General features: G+C 41.6%; 3 protein-coding genes across 4 annotated transcripts; all 3 read right to left on the reverse strand.

Annotated features, from left to right (window-relative positions):
- Positions 1 to 964: 964 nt before the first annotated feature.
- Positions 965 to 2,447, reverse strand: mrpl42 (mitochondrial ribosomal protein L42). The gene is made up of 5 exons (XM_029163141.1): positions 2,330 to 2,447; positions 1,909 to 1,972; positions 1,734 to 1,818; positions 1,471 to 1,634; positions 965 to 1,092 (listed from the first exon to the last, which is right to left on the reverse strand). The coding sequence occupies exons 1-5, from the start codon at positions 2,406 to 2,408 to the stop codon at positions 1,047 to 1,049; spliced, it is 438 nt and encodes a 145-aa protein (XP_029018974.1). The 5' UTR covers positions 2,409 to 2,447; the 3' UTR covers positions 965 to 1,046.
- A 730-nt stretch (positions 2,448 to 3,177) lies between these two features.
- On the reverse strand, positions 3,178 to 7,026 carry pwp1 (PWP1 homolog, endonuclein). Its single transcript, XM_029163987.3, has 15 exons — positions 6,818 to 7,026; positions 6,510 to 6,568; positions 6,032 to 6,210; positions 5,859 to 5,944; positions 5,678 to 5,774; positions 5,448 to 5,558; positions 5,179 to 5,309; positions 4,895 to 4,965; positions 4,654 to 4,750; positions 4,505 to 4,566; positions 4,306 to 4,417; positions 3,871 to 3,961; positions 3,651 to 3,772; positions 3,450 to 3,555; positions 3,178 to 3,324 (listed from the first exon to the last, which is right to left on the reverse strand). The coding sequence occupies exons 1-15, from the start codon at positions 6,881 to 6,883 to the stop codon at positions 3,230 to 3,232; spliced, it is 1,485 nt and encodes a 494-aa protein (XP_029019820.1). The 5' UTR covers positions 6,884 to 7,026; the 3' UTR covers positions 3,178 to 3,229.
- A 1,305-nt stretch (positions 7,027 to 8,331) lies between these two features.
- On the reverse strand, positions 8,332 to 17,863 carry ano6 (anoctamin 6). 2 transcript variants are annotated; one of them, XM_029160770.3, is made up of 20 exons: positions 17,597 to 17,863; positions 15,472 to 15,545; positions 14,769 to 14,897; positions 13,499 to 13,564; positions 13,143 to 13,430; positions 12,949 to 13,062; positions 12,740 to 12,855; positions 12,514 to 12,648; positions 12,331 to 12,436; positions 12,004 to 12,064; positions 11,778 to 11,923; positions 11,583 to 11,660; positions 11,232 to 11,460; positions 10,981 to 11,147; positions 10,804 to 10,901; positions 10,589 to 10,719; positions 10,298 to 10,503; positions 10,011 to 10,204; positions 9,758 to 9,863; positions 8,332 to 9,679 (listed from the first exon to the last, which is right to left on the reverse strand). In XM_029160770.3, the coding sequence occupies exons 1-20, from the start codon at positions 17,709 to 17,711 to the stop codon at positions 9,461 to 9,463; spliced, it is 2,778 nt and encodes a 925-aa protein (XP_029016603.1). In that variant the 5' UTR covers positions 17,712 to 17,863; the 3' UTR covers positions 8,332 to 9,460. The 2 variants fall into 2 exon arrangements, with proteins under 2 accessions (XP_029016603.1, XP_029016604.1); XM_029160771.3 differs by having other exon boundaries at positions 14,769 to 14,893; positions 17,597 to 17,804.
- Between the last annotated feature and the right edge of the window lie 367 nt (positions 17,864 to 18,230).

The raw sequence follows: 18,230 nt of genomic DNA on the forward strand, positions 1-18,230 counted from the left end.
TTATTTTTACTCGAAAGGGAACTAATGTCAAGGAAATAAATATATAACATTTCTAAACCACAATCTCAAAAAACAAGACACATTTTTTGAGTCATACGTCCACATATCAAATAAACAATACATTTAATCTATTGCTGAATGTAAAAGGGAAACAATATTTATGGGTATATTAATATTTATAGGCTCAAAAATATTTTTATTATTAAATCTTGAATTTACTGCCTTTATTTTTTCTTCATTGTGTCAGTGGTTTTTGTCTTGATAGAAGGCTTAGTACAAACTCTCCAAAACTACCATGTAACTCTGCTTTTTCGATTATAGGCTGAGCCAATGACAACTGAAAGCATACTCATGCAGGGCAGATAATAAAGCTTGTGTCTGCGTCTTGTGTTTTGCAAAAATATGAACACAGGACACAAAATTTGGCTTTGCAGATCCGTTATCAACCTCATGGTTGGTTTTTCATATTCTGTGGTGAAGATGTGAAGTTGCCTTGGTGGTTTCCAGCCCGGTAAGTACTTGTAGGACACATTTATATTTGCTATATTATGAATGATTAATGATTCATTTAATTTTGTTTCAGTTAATGGTTATTATAGTGTCTTACCATTCTCTTTGGATGCATATTTAATATATTAGAGCAACAATTACTGGTATATTTAGCTTTTCAATTGATCAGTTTTACTTACTTACTTGTCATAATGCAATTATGCTGCTTCACATACACTCACCGCAAAGATACACATTTACTTAGAACATCTTGCTGAAAGTTTTAGGATAGGAGTTCTTAATACAAGGACCTGAGATGTTAGCATACAAAACTGAAATACTATATACTTTTGGCAATATTTACATGGCCATATTAAAAGGTGCTAAATTCTAGTGGGGTGGATTTATAGACAATCCATATATGTAAGAGAATGTCATGTGTTTTTTTTAATTGCCTAACTGACTCACAGACAAGTTAACATTTGACTGTTTATTACATATATTGTGATATTAACAAAAAAGATAATTGTTTGAAGTATTGTTACTTCAAACATGAACTATCTGTCCTTTGGAGGGTCCATTTTCCTGCGTCTCATGTGGTACCTGCAAACAGTGAAACACAAAAAAAAAAGTTTGACCAATGTCTGAGAGGATTTTTAGATTTTCTGATAAAGTGACTTCATAAATATTTAGACCCCTTCATTTTTTTGGAGATGTTAGTTTATAAAATTAAATTGTAATGAATAGAGTACTCATTATTTCATTACATGTTGGTAGCAACATTGAAAAGGGTTGTAAGGAATTAATTTTTAGAAATTGAGCGTTGTTCATAAATTTACATTTATTGTCTGTTCATTTATTTGGTTAATGAAAGGGTCCAAAAACTTTTTGAACTGTTGTATAATCTTTCAGGAATACCACACAAATAAAAACCTAATAAGAACAATGTGAAATGCCAGTTTTCTTTAACCATGAACTTACTGTCCTTTTGGAAACCATCTGTGTTTAGTGGTGAAAAACATCTTGCTCAGCTCCTCTCTACTAGGCCCCTCTTTATCTTTCAGCACCTCCTTGCTCAGGTGGGTCTTTAAAACCTGGTCATGGGTCTCTGCCGGGTTAGTCGTGGGGTCTGGGCGTTTTATAGGCTGTAAGAAAGTAGTATCATGATGAAAGTTTAATTTTTTAAAGATTTTTCCAAGAGACTCTGCCACTGACACTGTAATGACACACTGATAACCCCTTACCTGGGTAAACTCATAAGGGATGTCAGCACTGGGATGGTAGCACACTATAGTTTTTTCATCTGAAGTCACAGCGATTTCCACATTGCTATGTCAAAAATATGGGGAGTTTATTGCATCAATTGCAATGATTTTGAGTTCACTTGCACTTATTTTGAGTTCAGACTGTTTGCCATACCATTCTGGGCCATGGATTGAAGGGCCACTAACGCTGGACTTCAGCTGAATTGGCACCAAACTTTCTGCGAAAGGGAACCACAAATACATAAATTCAACTTTTTAGCTATACAATGAAGTCCCATCATTCATTTTAACATTAATACATGAAGAAGAAACTGGATGTTGCTGTCAAACCTCATTTACTTTCTTTGATCGAGAACAGATTTGCTTTACTGTACGTTACACAGAAAATGTGGATTTGATTATATATAGTTATTCTCAGCCAAATAAAATAATTTACTTTATAATTTAGACTCTCAAGGTTAGCCGCAGTTAGCTTTCGTTGCTAACACAGATGCGTTTTGGTAATAAACTGTAAATTCACACATCCAACATACCTACAATAAATAATGTATCAAACAAAAAACGACCAAACTTACTTTGTACATTTCGAAGCGAGGTGCTGTTAGAAAACCGCGTTAGGAGACTGTGCAGTTTACACAGATGACCTGACGCCATGCTCAAACTGTGTCCGTCACGGAAATAGCTCCGGCTACTTATGACACACATTAGTTCCACACTACCACCCACAATAACAATTGAAAAAATAATTAAAAAAGGTATTTTCTTCTACTGTAAATTAATATTATTTTCATTTTTTAGTCTCCTTATTAAATTTACCAAGCCTAAAGAATTGGGCAGTTAAAATTTTTCTTCAGTCTGATCCATTTTCATGTTTGTGTTAACCAGGTAAGCAGATGATGGCAAATGACAAAAAAGACTGTGTGGAAGTGAGAGAATTATGAAAACAGATTATTGAATTCTTTAAACTGTAGATTTTCGTTTATTTACTGATTGTTTACATACAGTTTAACAAGACTAATTTGTACACATATTTTTGTACATATGTTTGGGTAGTTTCTGCTCCAGGAAAGAACAACCAGGAAATCCAGACGTTACATATGTAAATCTTTGCATTGTAGGCTGGATGAGAAAATAGTATTATTATGTTACACTAAATGTTGTAAATGTTCAAGGAGGCAAATCGAAAAAGATGTAAAAGATGTGGGCAGTTCAAACATAGCAATTCAAATAATCAACAGAATATAAATGTATGAATATAAACAAAATATATGTTATTTTCTATTGTAAATACATTTCAGAATGTAGAATACTGATTTACTTTGGGTGTTTGACGATTCTTAAAAGATGCAGCTTCTTCTAATCAACTTATTTCTATGTGAAATAAGGCACTGGACTGTAAGGGACACAGCAACCAACAGTTGGATGTGTTTTTAGAGAAGTTGAGTTTATTTATTCTTGTTGCTCCATTTAGAAAATCAAGAAACTTCCATCTCGGCTGTGGCTGCACTGCTGGATGCTTGTGATCCTGTGTTCGCCACCAAGCGCTCTCGACTGCCAAAAACCTCGGCAACTGAAGGTTAAAAGTTACAGTATCAATAAACAGACACCGGTTATGCATTTAACATTCTGCTAACAATAAACAGAATTCAAATACAAAATGTGAAATATAGAATATAAGTAAAAAATAAATTTTACCTGCTGCAACGTCACTTATATCCCAAACTCTTAAGCCTTCCCTCTGTCCACCAAAGGCATAAACGAAGGGCAGATCAGGACAACACGAAGAACAGAACAGCATACCCTGTTGACAGCCAAGGACAGACACTCTTATACCAACCTTCAACAATAATGTCCTATTCTGTTCTATTCCTCACTTCGGCGAGACGGTGATCTTACCATCTTCATATCCCGCGAGTGTACCAGGTTTGGTTTGTTACCCATAATGTCCCATATCTTAACGTGTTTGTCAGCTGAAGATGTGACTAGACATCCTTTAATCTGGCTGCTAAGATCCAAACCTGGAGAAACATTTACAGACATTTAGATGTAACTTCATAACTGTACAGTCAATTAACCTCATTGTGTGTAGTCTCTAGTTTAACAATCTCTTACAAACCTGACACTTCCTCATCGTGTGCTCTCAGTGTGAAAACAGGCTTATCTGAACGAGCATCCAGACAGTAGACAAAACCATCCTCTGTGCTGGCCTGACAAACAAACACACAAACACACACACAAAACAAATATACTCTTATGTTAACCACACAGTTGGTAAAGAAGAAGAACAACAAGGTTTGTGGACCACAGGAAGATGGAACAATTTAAACCACTACAGAGAATGTAATTGTTGTCTTCATGCCTTTTCAGGTTTTTAGGATTATGTGACATAATTTTAGCATTTAAGATTTGTTTGTCTTTGTGGAGAGCTGACATTGTGAAGAACATGGATAAACAAGTTATTAATGCAAAATAAATAGTCTCAAATTAATTTAGAAGAGTGAAACCTTTATATAAACCTAGTAAAATCTAGCAGAACAAGTCAAGCACCCACCAGAAAGTTGCAAGGTGAGAAGTGGTTCCAGACCAGGCGCTCCACCTGACCACTAAACCTCCAGATTCTATGGCTGTTGTCTGGACTGCGACAGTCGTACAGGATAGCTGTCCTGGGAAGAGACAATGTAAATAAATTAATTATTAAATGACCTCAGTGTGAATGTAAAACTTTATTAACACCCGAAAATGACACTTACTTGTCAAATGATCCTGATATCAGAGTCTGTGCCTCAAACGGGTGGAACGATAACGTCTGAACCTGAAAGACGACAACGGGCATGTAATAACAAGTATATGCTGTGATATATTTAACACTATTATATATATATATATAAATAAATAATACCTTATCAGTGTGCTTGTGCAGAGTTGTGGCTGGCTTTCCTTGAGACAGGTCCCATAAGATAACAGTCTCATCTGCTGAGCCACTGGCCAACACATTCCTAAGGAAAAGAAGCTCCATCCGTTCAGCTGTTTTCTTCTACTGAAGGGTTGAGTTAATGTGGACTTACACAAATCTAATCTAAAACACAGTAATGCCCTCAAAATGTCCAACTTAAGACATGAGAAACGATCAGAATACTGACCTGACCAGTTTATTCCAGGATAAATCCAGTACTGCATCGGTGTGCCCCTGTCCTGGATCTGCTGCTGCCCCCTGATGCCATCAAAAATACACAGGTATGCATTAATTATATCTAATGCAAGAGAGAGAGAAGAACAGTATACACAGTGATATCTTTGCAAATCCTAGTGAAATGTGTTTTTCCACTATGCTGTAGGTTTGAAACAATCTGTTAACACCTGCTTCCTCTTAAAACCTGCAGAGGTGTGACATAAAAAATCACTTTATATAAGATATTGTAGGAACCTTCTTGCTTTTCTTTTTCTTCTTAGATGCCTTCCTGCTCCCCAGAGAGAACACGGGCTCCAAACAGTCCACCACATCCAGGTCCCATACGTCTATCTGAGGAGTCATGTTGCCCACAGCAGCATAGTTTGCTACAGAGTGGACAGAGCAGAACAAATCCAGGTAACTCATCATGTTAGGAATCATCTTGGTTTACAATAAAATTATATATAACTTCATAATAAATGTTCAGTTTGAAGAGGAACTTCAGCACAAATTCAGATTGTTACCAGATCCTTCAGCTGGGTTGGGGTCAAAGTTGAGCCACTCCACACACAGTGGGTAGGCTGGCAGCAGAATATCATGATGAACATACAGAGAGTCCTCTTCTGAGTTATACACTGTGAAATAAGACATTAAAAACCTTTATTAACAGTTTGGGAAGAAAACAGATAATAGAGGACATTTTCCTGTGTTCCAGGAACAGTCGAGAGCAGTTATGTCAAATGAAAATATTCACCATAGATCTCCAAGTTGCAGGCATCCTTCTCTGCCTGTCCTGCCAGGATGAGATTGTCACTAGCTTTGATTTGGAAGTCTTCTCGCTCATACTGGTCCTACACAGAAAATAAAAAACAGTAAACATACATTACACAGATGTAATGATTTTTTTGGATTTCACTTCAACTTTCGAAACTTACTGTATCTTTGATGGTGATGTAAGGATCCTCCTCATTACAGCTGAACACAGTGAGCCCAGCCAGACTGTCGCCAAGGTTAGCAGTCACTAAAATAAAAGACAGACAACATTAGACACAGGGTCAGTGTGAATGGAGTGACAGACAGACACAGAACTGTGCAGACATGCTCTCACCCTGATCCTCTTCATCATATTTATCCAGGCCATATTCTGCAAGCTCATCCTCCTCCTCTTTGTCTTTTTTCCTCTCATCTTTTGGCCCTTCAGCAACATCTGCTGTAGCATCACTGGGACTCACCCCCTCAGGGGCCATTCTTTCTTCATCCTCTTCTTCAGCCTCAGCTTCTAGATCTCTGATGTATGCAAGTAGATTAACGAACATTGCACCAATTACAGTTATATTTAAAACCAGGCCAACATTAACAACTACTTTTATTGTTGATGATCTGCTGTTATGGTCTAATTTTTTCATCCAGATGAATCCTATTCCTATCCTATTTTGTAACTGGTATCAAAGACAAACATCCAATTCAAATCGTGTGTGTGTGTGTGTGTGTGTGTGTGTGTGTGTGTGTGTGTGTGTGTGTGTGTGTGTGTCTGTGTGTGTGTCTGTGTGTGTGTACTGTTTTACTGTTTTTGAATCCTAACATACCCTAGTTCTTCTTTCGCTTCAGTTATGATGCGATGAAGCTCCTCTTGGCTCAACTCAACCTCAAGAAAAACAAAGAACAAACCAAACTGATGTCTAATGGGCCTCAAACTGGGACATTAACATTACTGTTATACATGCAAACATTTTGTTAGACACTGTACAACTTAGTCATTAAAAGTTATTTTATACATATAAACATTACCTGTAAACCACCTACAAATTACTGACAGCTAAGAACTGTGGTCATTTGAACAGCATGCTTGCCATGTTGACAGATTAGCCACCAGAGGCTAACTTTAGCCACTTACTTTGTCCGGGAGTTCCTTGGCGATGCCACGTTTGACCCAACCAACACAGGTGATCTGGGAACTCATTCTGGCAAAACAGTGTTCGTCAGCTGTCTAACAACTACAATGGAATATCGAACACGAACAACTGTACCCAAACTACTTCTAATAATCACACAGTGAGCATGTGAGTACAGTGTCGCGTCTCGATGACGTCAACAGAGCGTTGCACAATCTGCCTGATCAAAATTCAGATTACAAACCGTAACTGAGCTGATACAAAATGTACCAGGTCCTGCTTTAATTTTTTAAACGCTAGTTATTGTTTTTTATGTGTATCAAACATCCACTGGTCATTTAGGTAAAATAGGAATATAATACAAATATCATGTTAGATAATTATGGAGTACTTTTGTTGGAAAAACACTGCATTTAATCATTGAAACATTGTTGGAATTTATTTTGCTGATCTGCTGAAGCCTTGTTAGCTGTGCTATAGCCTTGAAGTTTTCTCCCTTCTGCTCTGCAAGAAATAGGGAGTACCGGTGTGTAGCATCCTTATCTGATGAGCCCAATGCTTGCTTTGTGCAGAGAATATTTCCTACGTACTGTGTGACTATGCACCTCCCAGAATGCAATACATATTATGCGCTGAATCCCTGTCTTCTCTTCAGTGAGAGGAAGCTGCCTTTGCTGTAAACTGCTCACTCCTTGCAAGTAAAATCCTGAAGAAGGTCTCAACTGATTGTGTCTGCTTTATTTAAGATTTACAAAGGGAACCAACAACTTCCCTAACAACTTTGGTAAATGTATTTAAGTGACCTTCTACCACTGACTTATTATAACTTGTATAACTCTTTTAACTGAATTTTATTTCTACCTATTTACATAACTACATGGCTTTGTTTACTGTTTTTATCCCAACAAAGCTTTCGTATTTGAGTTTGAAGCTTTGCAGCAGTGCTGTCGATGAACCTGCGAGGAACCAGTTAAACTTGTTGGGCTTGCCAGGTTCCACTCAGTCACACTGCTGTTATTTATAGCCTGTGTTTCAGAACCTCTGGTGAATGTCCTCACCACTGTTTGCCTCCTGAGGCTGTTCCTAACTGGGCAGTGCCGCCTTGACCAGCTGTGGGTTATTGTTGGGCAGACATTCTCTGGCCTCATAAGGTCCCTGACCTCCACGTACATGGGGAAGTACTTATTATGCAATGTATTACACATCTGAAATCCTAGCAATGAACAATTCCAAGAAAAACAAACACTCGCACAGACCATAACTGAATATGTTTGTGTTTTCAGTCCTGCCTTTTTTGTTCCAGTGTGTGAGTAATATTCTCTGTAGTTTGCTGGTTTGACTAACAATGTTCATATGTTTGAATCAGAATCAGAATCAGCTTTAATCGCCAAGGAACAACCAATGAATTATATGTGGTCTAATTCCCTCTTTGTTCCCTCTTGTGGCAAAAAGAAAGGTTTTGTGGTGATTAAAGGTTTTGTGGCTTTATAAAAATATAGTCATAATGAGTACATGATATTTTTTAATACAAAATATTTATTAGTTTGTACAACAAATTGCATAGTTTTCATAGTTGCTGTGTCTGAAATCATCTACATACAGTGGCTATAGAACTCTGCCGTAGTTTAAAATAGAAGGTGAGGCAGAGATGTTAGTTGGTCATAGGTCCAATATCACACAGGTGAGAATTATATAACAGGATAACATGCCAGTGCATGCCAGTGCAGTTTGGTCATGCAACAGGACAAAACAACACATATGATTAAGTGTATAAATAAAGACATGACTGTAGACACGGTAGTGTGTCTGTTCTAACTGTCTGCATAACACTGATCTATTAGGCAAATCAATACAGCTCTTGGAGGGATGAAGTGGAAAAAACGTAATTTCCTGCATTGCATTAATGTTTTACACCTTTTGTATAATAATACTGATACTTTTTGACAGCATTTGTATAAAAATAATCATCCAGCAGTGCAGCTCCCAAAATAAAGTTCAATGGACGGTGAAAAAAAAAGACACATTTGCACACGTGTTAAGATTTTATACATTCTACATATAAAACAAATGTTATTGATACAACAATCTCAACTCAGCGTCTAAAATCAGCTTGTTTATTTACTATGTATAAAAACAGACAATCACATTCACAAAAACTATGGAAAATCCTTTTTGCTGATTAGGAGACTGTGATGATGTGCTGCCAGATAGGAACCGGAGTCCAACTGGACATTGAGTTGAGATTGTTTTGTGTTGTGTTCTAATGATCAACTCACCAGATGGCTTTTATTAATAGGTGTGAAGTGTCACCGTGAAAAGAACTGAGCTGATCTCATTCTGTCGCATTGTTTTAACCAGGATGCTAAAATCAGCCTGGAAGTTTTGTGTTTAAATATAACTTATTCACAAAATGTCATGCTTAAAATTGTTAAAACCTACACAAAGCTAAATATTGTTGTGTTTCAAAATAAGGACACCTTTTTAAACTGTAAGTTAGTGAAAAAGACTGTTCCATCATCTGTCACTGGCCTCTCATGAGCCAAACACGCTGGGCAGATCCAGACTCAACAGAACAATAGTGGTTCTTTCTTCTTGGCTGCTACATGTGATCACTGGTCGTGTTGGTCTGTATATGTGTAGTCATGTCAGAAATCAAGGTCCAGGTCCTTCTGTGAGTTGTCGTCCTCGGTGTCCTTGGCCGCCTCCTCTTCGTTCTCCTTCAAACGCCTGGTCACCAGCTTGAGGTTGGTCTCATGGAGGATAACCTGGGTCAGGTATTTCTCCCGCTTGATCTGCTCTTTCACAGCGTACGGGACGTCAGGGATGATGTTGGCCAGGACGAACTTGGTGAGGTAAACAATGTGCTGAGAGGAGAGAAAACACCTCCGTTAATAAATGTCGCCAATAAATGTCAGGATAATAACTTCAATTTTCACACCCACCTCTAAAACTATTATAAAAGCCAACTTGGCGGCAATGACGTGCCAGTAGTACATATTGTGCTCGTACTGCTTGGGGTGACCGGGGGGAAACCGAAAATCACGATACCTAAGACAGAACCACATAGAACAGAAGAAACCTCCATCAGAACCAGAACCAGACTCGGACCCATAGAGGGCGGCCTCTGTTTCTCTGCCCCCAGTCCAACAAACCTAAACCTCAGTCCACCCCACACTAAAGGGCTGGTGTGTGTACCTGCAGGTGGTGATGTTGTACAGACCCTCAGGCTTGCTATCCTCAGTGAAATCACTGGTGTTGAATACAGACAGCGAGCTGTTGATGTAGCCCTGCATGGTGTGATCTGTATGATCCCCATACGGGTACACAGAGAAGGACCAGTAGTAGACCAAGCGAGGAATCATGTCTGAAGTGAAAGCGATGATCATGGCCTGTTGGAACACCAGCGAGCAGAATGAGAATGCATGAAAAGTCTATGGATGTAAATGATGAACTGTTTTGGCGAATACTACAAATAAGCGTACGTTTGTGGCAACAGCCAGGATGGTGATGCCTTGAAGAATGGGCTGCCAGGCTCCTATGTCCTGAGCCTTCTCTGGCTCAATGCGGCGAAACTGAGTGACAATCTTCCAAGCATCCACCCGGATCTCAAACAGATTATTGACCAGAGCCAGGGCTGGGGCCAGAGGGAAGGAGGCCACGAACAGGGTGACAAAGCCAAACTGGATGACTGGGAGAGACACAGTCCAGGTTGAGGTACGCAGTTCAAAGGTGAGCTTGAGAACATCATAAATGAAGAATGCTTTCTTTTATACCCATCTCCAGATATTCATAGAAAAGTCCAAGGCTTGAAAAGGGCTGGAGGTGGTAGTCCTGCTCCCAGCGAGGAATCGTGCTCTCTGCATCGCCCCTCTGGCAGTGACGGAAAAACATATTCTTGGCCCACCTGTGGACAAGAAGGCGTCAGCGGCTGAGGACCACAGCGGAGCGCTGGTCTGAACTCAAAGGGCGGGTTTCACATTGGGCTTACGGCAGCAAGACCTCCTGGATGTTGTTCCAGATGGCTTTGCCCCCCATGATGATAGCCAGCTGGGTAGTCAACTCGATGAGGCAACCGCCAGGATCACACTGCACAAGCAAGTCACAGGGTTAGCGTCGCGTGCGACAAAGTGAACATGCTGGAAATCTACAAGGCTAAAACGTGCACCTCCTCATTTCGGTACCGTCCGATATAAACAGGGTTTCCGGGATAGCTCACGGCTTTCCCTTTTGCGAAGGCGATGTAGAAACAGGAGGAGTAATAGTTGACGAACTGAAAGAGGAACATCTTCAGGGTCAGGCTGTTCTCGTAGTCAGTCTTGGTCCGTGGCAGCTCTGTGGTTGTGGGTCAGTCGAACCAAGGCGGGAGATTAAACCACGTCCAAGTCAGGAAACGGGAGCGGTTCGATTAACACTCACCGAAGTTAGTGATCCAGATGGCGACTCGCTCATACAGAGTGTTGAGGATCATGATTATGACAAAGTTGATGAGGGAGGCCGTGACCGAAGTGGCCATCTGAGGCGTGACGTACTCTTTCAGCGGCTCCAGCGTCTTCAGGTCCTGTTGTCGGAGTCTAGTCGAAAAGGCGAAGAAGACGGCCAGGCGGTAGACCATGACCGCGACGATGGACGCCACGATCAGTAAAATCTGAACACAGGAACACAGGCTATATATTACAAGCATTAGTGTACGAGAGAAATCCTAAAACTATGATCACTATGCTTCCAAATAACGCTGTACATGAACCAAATTAATTCCATGTACATTACCCAAAATAAGACTGTCCCGATTCCTATGGACACCCGAATGCATCGTCCACAGGCTGTAAACGGCACCTTTTCCTTCACCTACATCACAGACAAACACCATCAAACAACAGCACCGCAAGCCTGTTTCAATTCCTAACTTGGTTGTTGTTACACCACAAAAGCTGCAGAATAAATTGTGCTTTGTGTGTGATTTACCCCTGTGATGGGGTTTTTCCTCTCGTGGACACACTTGGCCTCATACTCCGGTCGAGGCGGCTCCTCCTGCTCTAGAAACTCCACGGTGTCCCACTCGTACTCCAGCTCCGCCTGGTAACGCTTCCAAAACTCCAGGAACAGAGTCACTACAGCGAGGATATGGGGATTTAATGGATTTAATATGTCGGTATGCGCCTTGTGTGGTGTTTTAAGAAGCGCAACTTACCCCAGACTGACATGAAAACAGCAAACACCAGGGTTCCAAAGTTATCAAAAATGCAAAGGTTCTAAAAAAAAGTTAAAACAAGGATGTTACAGTTAGCACCATTTTATTTGCCTAACATGCAAATCAACTCAAACCAAACCACGTTACTGCAAATACCAGCAGCCACAGTGAGATCCTCTAACACAAAGCTGCTTTCATCCTACTCAAATCATCTATTTCTTTCCCGACTTTTTTTAAAGTATTGTGGATATTAGGGTTCTAGTTGGAGACACAACGTTAAATTGAAGTCGAAGATTGAAGTTCGTCTGGGAATAAAGCCCCACTGACCTTCGAGGCTTCACAGGTGCTGTTTAACCTCCAGAAGTTGCAGAACTTGTCGCACTGTGGACACATGACTATTTGTCCCCCGATCTCAGGGTCGCACACCTCTTTGCTGCGGAGCGCAGATGGAGACGTCGATCAGATGACGCATTTGTTTTAAAAAAGCTAGACAGGTAAAATGCCACACACCTCCACGTGCTGGTTTCTTGAGTCTTGTACCCATAAATGAAGCAACACACTCCCACAACGGCAGCCAGGAAAAGCATGTACGTGTAGAAGCCCAGCCAGGCAAAGTATATGCCGATCTTCTCCCCATAATACTTCCTGCGTAAAGGAACATTGCAAAATTCATAACCAATATACTTCTGAAAAACCCCTCTCTTGACCCCAAGGATCAGAACAGCAATACCACTACCGAATGAGGTCGAGGGGTTGGATCTTGTAGAAGGACTTGGGATGAGCCCATTCCTGGTAGAGCAGGAACCTCTCGTTGGGGCAGTTGTCCTCTTTAGACCTGACATTAAACCGGCACTGAATCAGCAAACACAGAACACTGTTACCATAAGACCACGCACACACTCCAGCACGGTACGGCCACGCAGAAGGCAGATCACAGCTACGCACATCGTGGAGGGGATACGCAGCCCTGTACACGCCACCATCCAGTAGTTTGGTGATGCCAAACTTTTTCACATTTCCTCTTATTTCATAGGGGGCACGACTCAGGATGTAAGATGCCTGTGGGAGGATTGAGATGTGAGAGAGGGTGTGGTTGGGTAAAAGCTATTTGTAGGCTGAGACAACATTTGACCACTTGCCATCCTGCTCCTCATGGACGGAGTGAAGAACAGATCCCTCTCCTTTATGCAGAACAGACCTAGGCGGCTCTTCTCAAACGGGGCGGTGAAGTACTCGGCCTCCTTCCTGATCAGTTTCTCGTCGGGGTAGAAGTGCTTGGTGATGCAGGAGAGGAAGCGCCACGGGGACGACCGGGTGGACAGGTCGTTGGGCTGGATGGGCAGCTTGATGTGCAGGACCTCGGCGTAGGTGCACAGCACGTCCCACGGCATGTGGACCTTGACGAACATCAGCTTGTCGTCCTGCACCTGCAGAGCCAAGGGTTTAGCGAGAGTGCGTGAAACGCGCGGCGGTCTGAGGAGGGCGACCCACTTACAGCTTTAGTGGCCTCCAGCTCCAGCCCCATGTTCATCAGGCTGGCCTCGAAAAACTCACGGCGTCTCTGCAGAGAAGAATCCACAAACAGGCGCCATTGGGTTTGTAGCTGGAATGCTCTCGGCTGCTTTCTAACAAACTCAGACAGTGAATCCTCGCTGCCTTGACGGCATCCGAGGTGACAGCTCATTGGAACAGCTTGGATTTAAATAATAATGTAATTATTCACACCACATAACCCTCAGACAAAGGATTCTGAGCACATGACTTAAAACCTGGATCTACATCGAGATCCTCCGACCACCAGTCGACTTTACCGCGCGCTAAATTAGTAAGAACATGTTAAACTTGCTCAACATCCATTCTAATCTGAAGGATGGACCAGTAATGGATCTAGATGATTATGATCAAGGAATTGCTTCAGCCCCAGAAGATCTGTGGCAACACATTTCTGGCTGAGCTCTAATGTGCGACGCATGGATGAAGTGGCTCAAACGGGTTGATCGGGTTTCACGGATTCGTTTCTGAGCTGCGTAGTGTGTGTCCTGCGTGGACACACCCACTGCATCCGTTCACAGCTGCCACAGGAGAACTCCACTTTTTTCCACCTTTAGGCATTCACGCTTTTTCTATTTACAAATGAGTGATGTCGGAGTTTGGCCTATGCATGTTACGACTATTTCAAAACCACTTGAGGACCACAATTGCAACACCTCAGACAGTTTCTAGGATCTGGAGATCACGTCCTTCACTGTAAATCTATTGTGAAAGGCACAGGCGTCAACAAACGACATACCTGGATATGTCAGTTCATGTCTCTGTTCTTTATGTTTGTCTAAGCCACCAGCTGCACTGCACAGATCCTAATTAAAATTGGTTGTGTGAAACAGCATGAAAACAGTGTGTGCTCAGCTGTTTAGTGATCTGGACATGAAACGGTTAATAAAATCTATCAGGCTGCAGTATTAATTTCCTCAAGGTGCAAATAAGAACTCCCTTTACAAATAGGAAGAGTCAATACTAAACCATTCACAGCTCATCATCAGCCCAAAAAATGTCATTAGTTTAAGGTTAAAGTCACAGAAGTGTGTGAACATGACTTTATATACGCTTACACCCCACTAAAACTAGATGTCCTTTCCTTGGACGCAGTGAAAAATTGAAATTTAAATATTCAGTCGTTACTAATAAAGAGAAGCGCGCACAAATTAGCCTAAAATACTTCACACTGTAGTGACAAGCTCCAAAAGATTTTAAAGTGAGAAACCTACCTTGCGCCTCTGGGAAACATGTTTTTTATCAAACTCCTTCTTGTCCTCATCCTCATAGACCAGGATGAAATCGATCCGTCTCACTCCATCATTGAAAAATAAGGAGTCGGGGCAGTTGTTGAACTCTGCCTGGGGGGAAAAACAAAGCTTATTAGGCAGCGCTGTGGCGTGGAACTCGTACTCCTCCTGCTCCGTAGTGCCGTACATGCTGGACAGAACTGAGGTCTGACCTTCAGCAGCCTTTTTAACCGCTGATGTGGATCATGCAGGAGAAGAGGGAAGAGTCAACAAACGCCGTGACACCCGCCCTTCACCTCCATCTCTCTCTCTCTTTATCTCAAATAAACTTCTCTACAGCTCATTAATGAAGCTGTTGCAAACAGTGCGTGTACCTACTTACACAATTCAGAAAGCCCAGTGTTTTTTTGTACTTAACTGTAATTACTGTAGTAACTCAACTGTCTCTTTTCTTAATGAGTTCACTTAAGAACTGACTTTTAAAAAGTAGATTGTGTTATTGATAATATTTACAGTAACAATATATAATTCTGGCTAGACTGGATCCTCCAGTAAGGTTTGTGCCAACAATTCTCTAAGCATCTCTTTACACACATATGTAGTGTTTATTTATATTTTCGTCTCTATGTAAAATACAATAGAATCATACATTTGAATATGACACCAACAGATTCTGCGGACTCACCAGCTGTGTTTTGGGTAGTTGTCCGTCTTTAATTTTAAGAGAATTATATGTTGGTAAAAACTCCTCAGGGTAAACTGTGAAAGAAACAACAAAGACACGTAAAACAGGCTGCTGAAGCCTGAGCAGGAAACCTAGAAAGAGAATTCACACGGTCATCAGGGATATATTTCTTTATGAGCATGTACAGTGTATTCAGATATGCAAAAAGAAACAGTAACCTGACGCACTAATGTTTCCTATTAATTCTAACAGCTTCCACCGAGACATACAGGCTGCATACAAACTATTAATAACACAGATAAACAACTTTTCTATCAGCTCCAGTTCATGTTTCATGGTAGTTAATGAATATTAACAACTGGGGCGTTTCATTGCTTCCTGACTTCAGCAGGACTGAGGCAGCCCGCTGTGGGACTTTCTGACCGTCCAGTCTGGTGGTTTCCACCAGTGACCTTCACTTGCATAAAACTGCCCACTCGGTACAGAGTTATACATGTTCCTGGGTAAAGAAAGAAATAGGTCACTCTCTGCTGGACGCCTCGGCACTGTTTAGGCATTTACCAAGAAATCAGCATTCACACCAGTGACCCACATCGAGTCCACAATAATTTGTTTTCTCTGCTGCCCCCTGATGACACCGTAAATCTTTCCCTTTTGTTTCATAAAACCAACACTAATGTGGAAAGTCCTGCGAGTTTTCCATTATGAAAAACCTGAGTGAAGACAGATGTTGTTATGAAAACTCTGGCCTTAGCAACACCCTTGGAACTGGGAATCACTGCACTTCAAACACGCTGGATTTCCTCTTGCGACGCACATTAACGGTTCTGCCTCTGACAAAGCCGGTCATACCAGAAACGGAATCAGTTCCCAAGAACTTTAACAACCGGGCCTCATTGTGTGGCACTTCATTAGTCGACACTTGGGCTTTTGAATATGTGGCCCCTCTGACTGAGGCATTCGAACAATCACTGTACAGTATGAGCAGCTGTTTATTTCTTGCTGTGAATGGTGACATATAAATCCTCAGAGTATTCTCACTCTAATGCCAGATGCAACAAGCAGAAGGCCTGGTGTTTAAACAGGAAAACAAGTTCCACTGGCTGCGTTTGTTAGTTGTTTTTTAATTTGACGTTAGTCAAAGTAAAATGAGCACTCGCTATTGAGTCATTCGGGATTTCAAAACCTCTGCAGTGTGTAGTGAGTCACAAGGGTGACTCTTTTGAAAAGCACGGTGCAGCGATGCCCACATGCCTGGAACCCACCCAGCGAGCGCTTCCTTTCTAGAGTAGCTACATCCTCTTAGCTTCATAATGAAGAACGAGCAGACACGCCAAAATACGAAATCTGCAACAACTCCCCACCGTTTGCTGGATTAGGGAACACATACAAGGTAACTTCAGGATCTCAGAGATGAGCAGCAGACGCTTATATTCACTTGACATTCACTGAACTACAGTGACCTGTCAGATGATAAACATCAGGGTTACTGCACCAACTGCAGCTCAAGTACATGAGCGCTGAACCCGACAGACTTCCTGTATAAGCGAGATGCCTGCTGGTGTACAGCTAAAGTAAAAGTACTGTCCTATTTTACATATGTATCACTGTGAACGAAGACACAGACAGACAGACGTATTTGCATGTTTCAGGGGCACACATTGACTTCAAAGGCAAATGTCAGGAATGCAAGATATGAAACACTAAACAGCTCCACAGAGAGAGAGGAATAGTTTAACTGATAAGAAGTCTGACCTAAGATCAGTAGCCTGCATTTTACATAAGATGTGAGCTTCTGCCATCTTTATTCAGCAGCCACCAAGTCCAACAAGTGATAAGCACATCTGCGCAGTGAGGTATTGAATGATGAATAATTATCTATTTATGAACTATATTTATAAATGTACACAAGATGTTGCTCCATAAAGTGATACACAAGTTGAAGCATCGCTGCCCACTCTCAAAACAGCATACGTCACAGACTAGTGATGACTTTTCCAGATTATTATGCCTAAATAGAGCCTTTCCAAATGTCACGTGCACGTTTTCACGAGAAATGTGTGGACAGAGTCCAGACGGTCCCACGACACAGCAGCTCTGCCGCGAAAGCCGAGCGCTCTCTCACCGACTTCCTCGTCCACCATCTCCAGCCTCGCATCTGCGTCCAACTCGTCCGCGTCAGACACGGACTCCATCTCCAGGATGTCGTTTTCGCTCATTTTCCTCGTGGGTGCCTCCATTCACATGGCACTGGACGGCGAGACGTCCCGGCGGCACGGAGAAGCTGCGGGGATTAACGCGCGGCCTGCGCTTCTCAGCATCACAAAGTTTCGCTCAAGTTGCGACTTGTTGGAAGTCGGACGGGTGGGGTCGGAGGCGGAGGACGAGGAGGGTCCGCGACGAGACACAATGTGGCGTTACGCCCACTTTTAAGAAGGCTCCCGCACGCACAATTAACGAAGCTGCGTGTTCTTGTTGTTCATACAGCGATAGTTCGTTTTGGTTTAGTGACAGCTGGCTTAAGGGTTTGTTTGCGCGTTCATTTACATAATAACAAAGAGTAATAACAAAAAGGAAACTAACGTTTTTCATTTGATAACTTTCCTTGGGGAGATTTGCCTTTGCTTTAGTGACTGTGACATTATGCCTTTTATACAATTCTGCATATCAGGTCATTCATCATGAGGCATGTTCAAACGCCTACTGATGAGATAGTGGAAAGTGGAATGTTTTTATACCGTAAACTTGATTATAACTGC

Source organism: Betta splendens, chromosome 9 (genome assembly GCF_900634795.4).
Source record: "Betta splendens chromosome 9, fBetSpl5.4, whole genome shotgun sequence".
Classification (NCBI taxonomy): Eukaryota; Metazoa; Chordata; class Actinopteri; order Anabantiformes; family Osphronemidae; genus Betta; species Betta splendens.

Excerpts from the sequence above, each read along its gene's own strand:
- mrpl42 (XM_029163141.1), bottom strand. The coding sequence starts at position 2,408 with ATGGCGTCAGGTCATCTGTGTAAACTGCACAGTCTCCTAACGCGGTTT. Across the intron at positions 1,819-1,908 it reads TCAATCCATGGCCCAGAATG|CAATGTGGAAATCGCTGTGA; the intron begins GTATGGCAAACA and ends TTTTTGACATAG. Across the intron at positions 1,635-1,733 it reads TCCCTTATGAGTTTACCCAG|CCTATAAAACGCCCAGACCC; the intron begins GTAAGGGGTTAT and ends ACTTTCTTACAG.
- pwp1 (XM_029163987.3), bottom strand. The coding sequence starts at position 6,883 with ATGAGTTCCCAGATCACCTGTGTTGGTTGGGTCAAACGTGGCATCGCC. Across the intron at positions 5,775-5,858 it reads ACATCACCATCAAAGATACA|GACCAGTATGAGCGAGAAGA; the intron begins GTAAGTTTCGAA and ends TTTTCTGTGTAG. Across the intron at positions 5,310-5,447 it reads CAACCCAGCTGAAGGATCTG|CAAACTATGCTGCTGTGGGC; the intron begins GTAACAATCTGA and ends TCCACTCTGTAG.
- ano6 (XM_029160770.3), bottom strand. The coding sequence starts at position 17,711 with ATGGAGGCACCCACGAGGAAAATGAGCGAAAACGACATCCTGGAGATG. Across the intron at positions 10,902-10,980 it reads GACGGTACCGAAATGAGGAG|TGTGATCCTGGCGGTTGCCT; the intron begins GTGCACGTTTTA and ends TTGCTTGTGCAG. Across the intron at positions 9,680-9,757 it reads CTTTTATAATAGTTTTAGAG|CACATTGTTTACCTCACCAA; the intron begins GTGGGTGTGAAA and ends CTCTCCTCTCAG.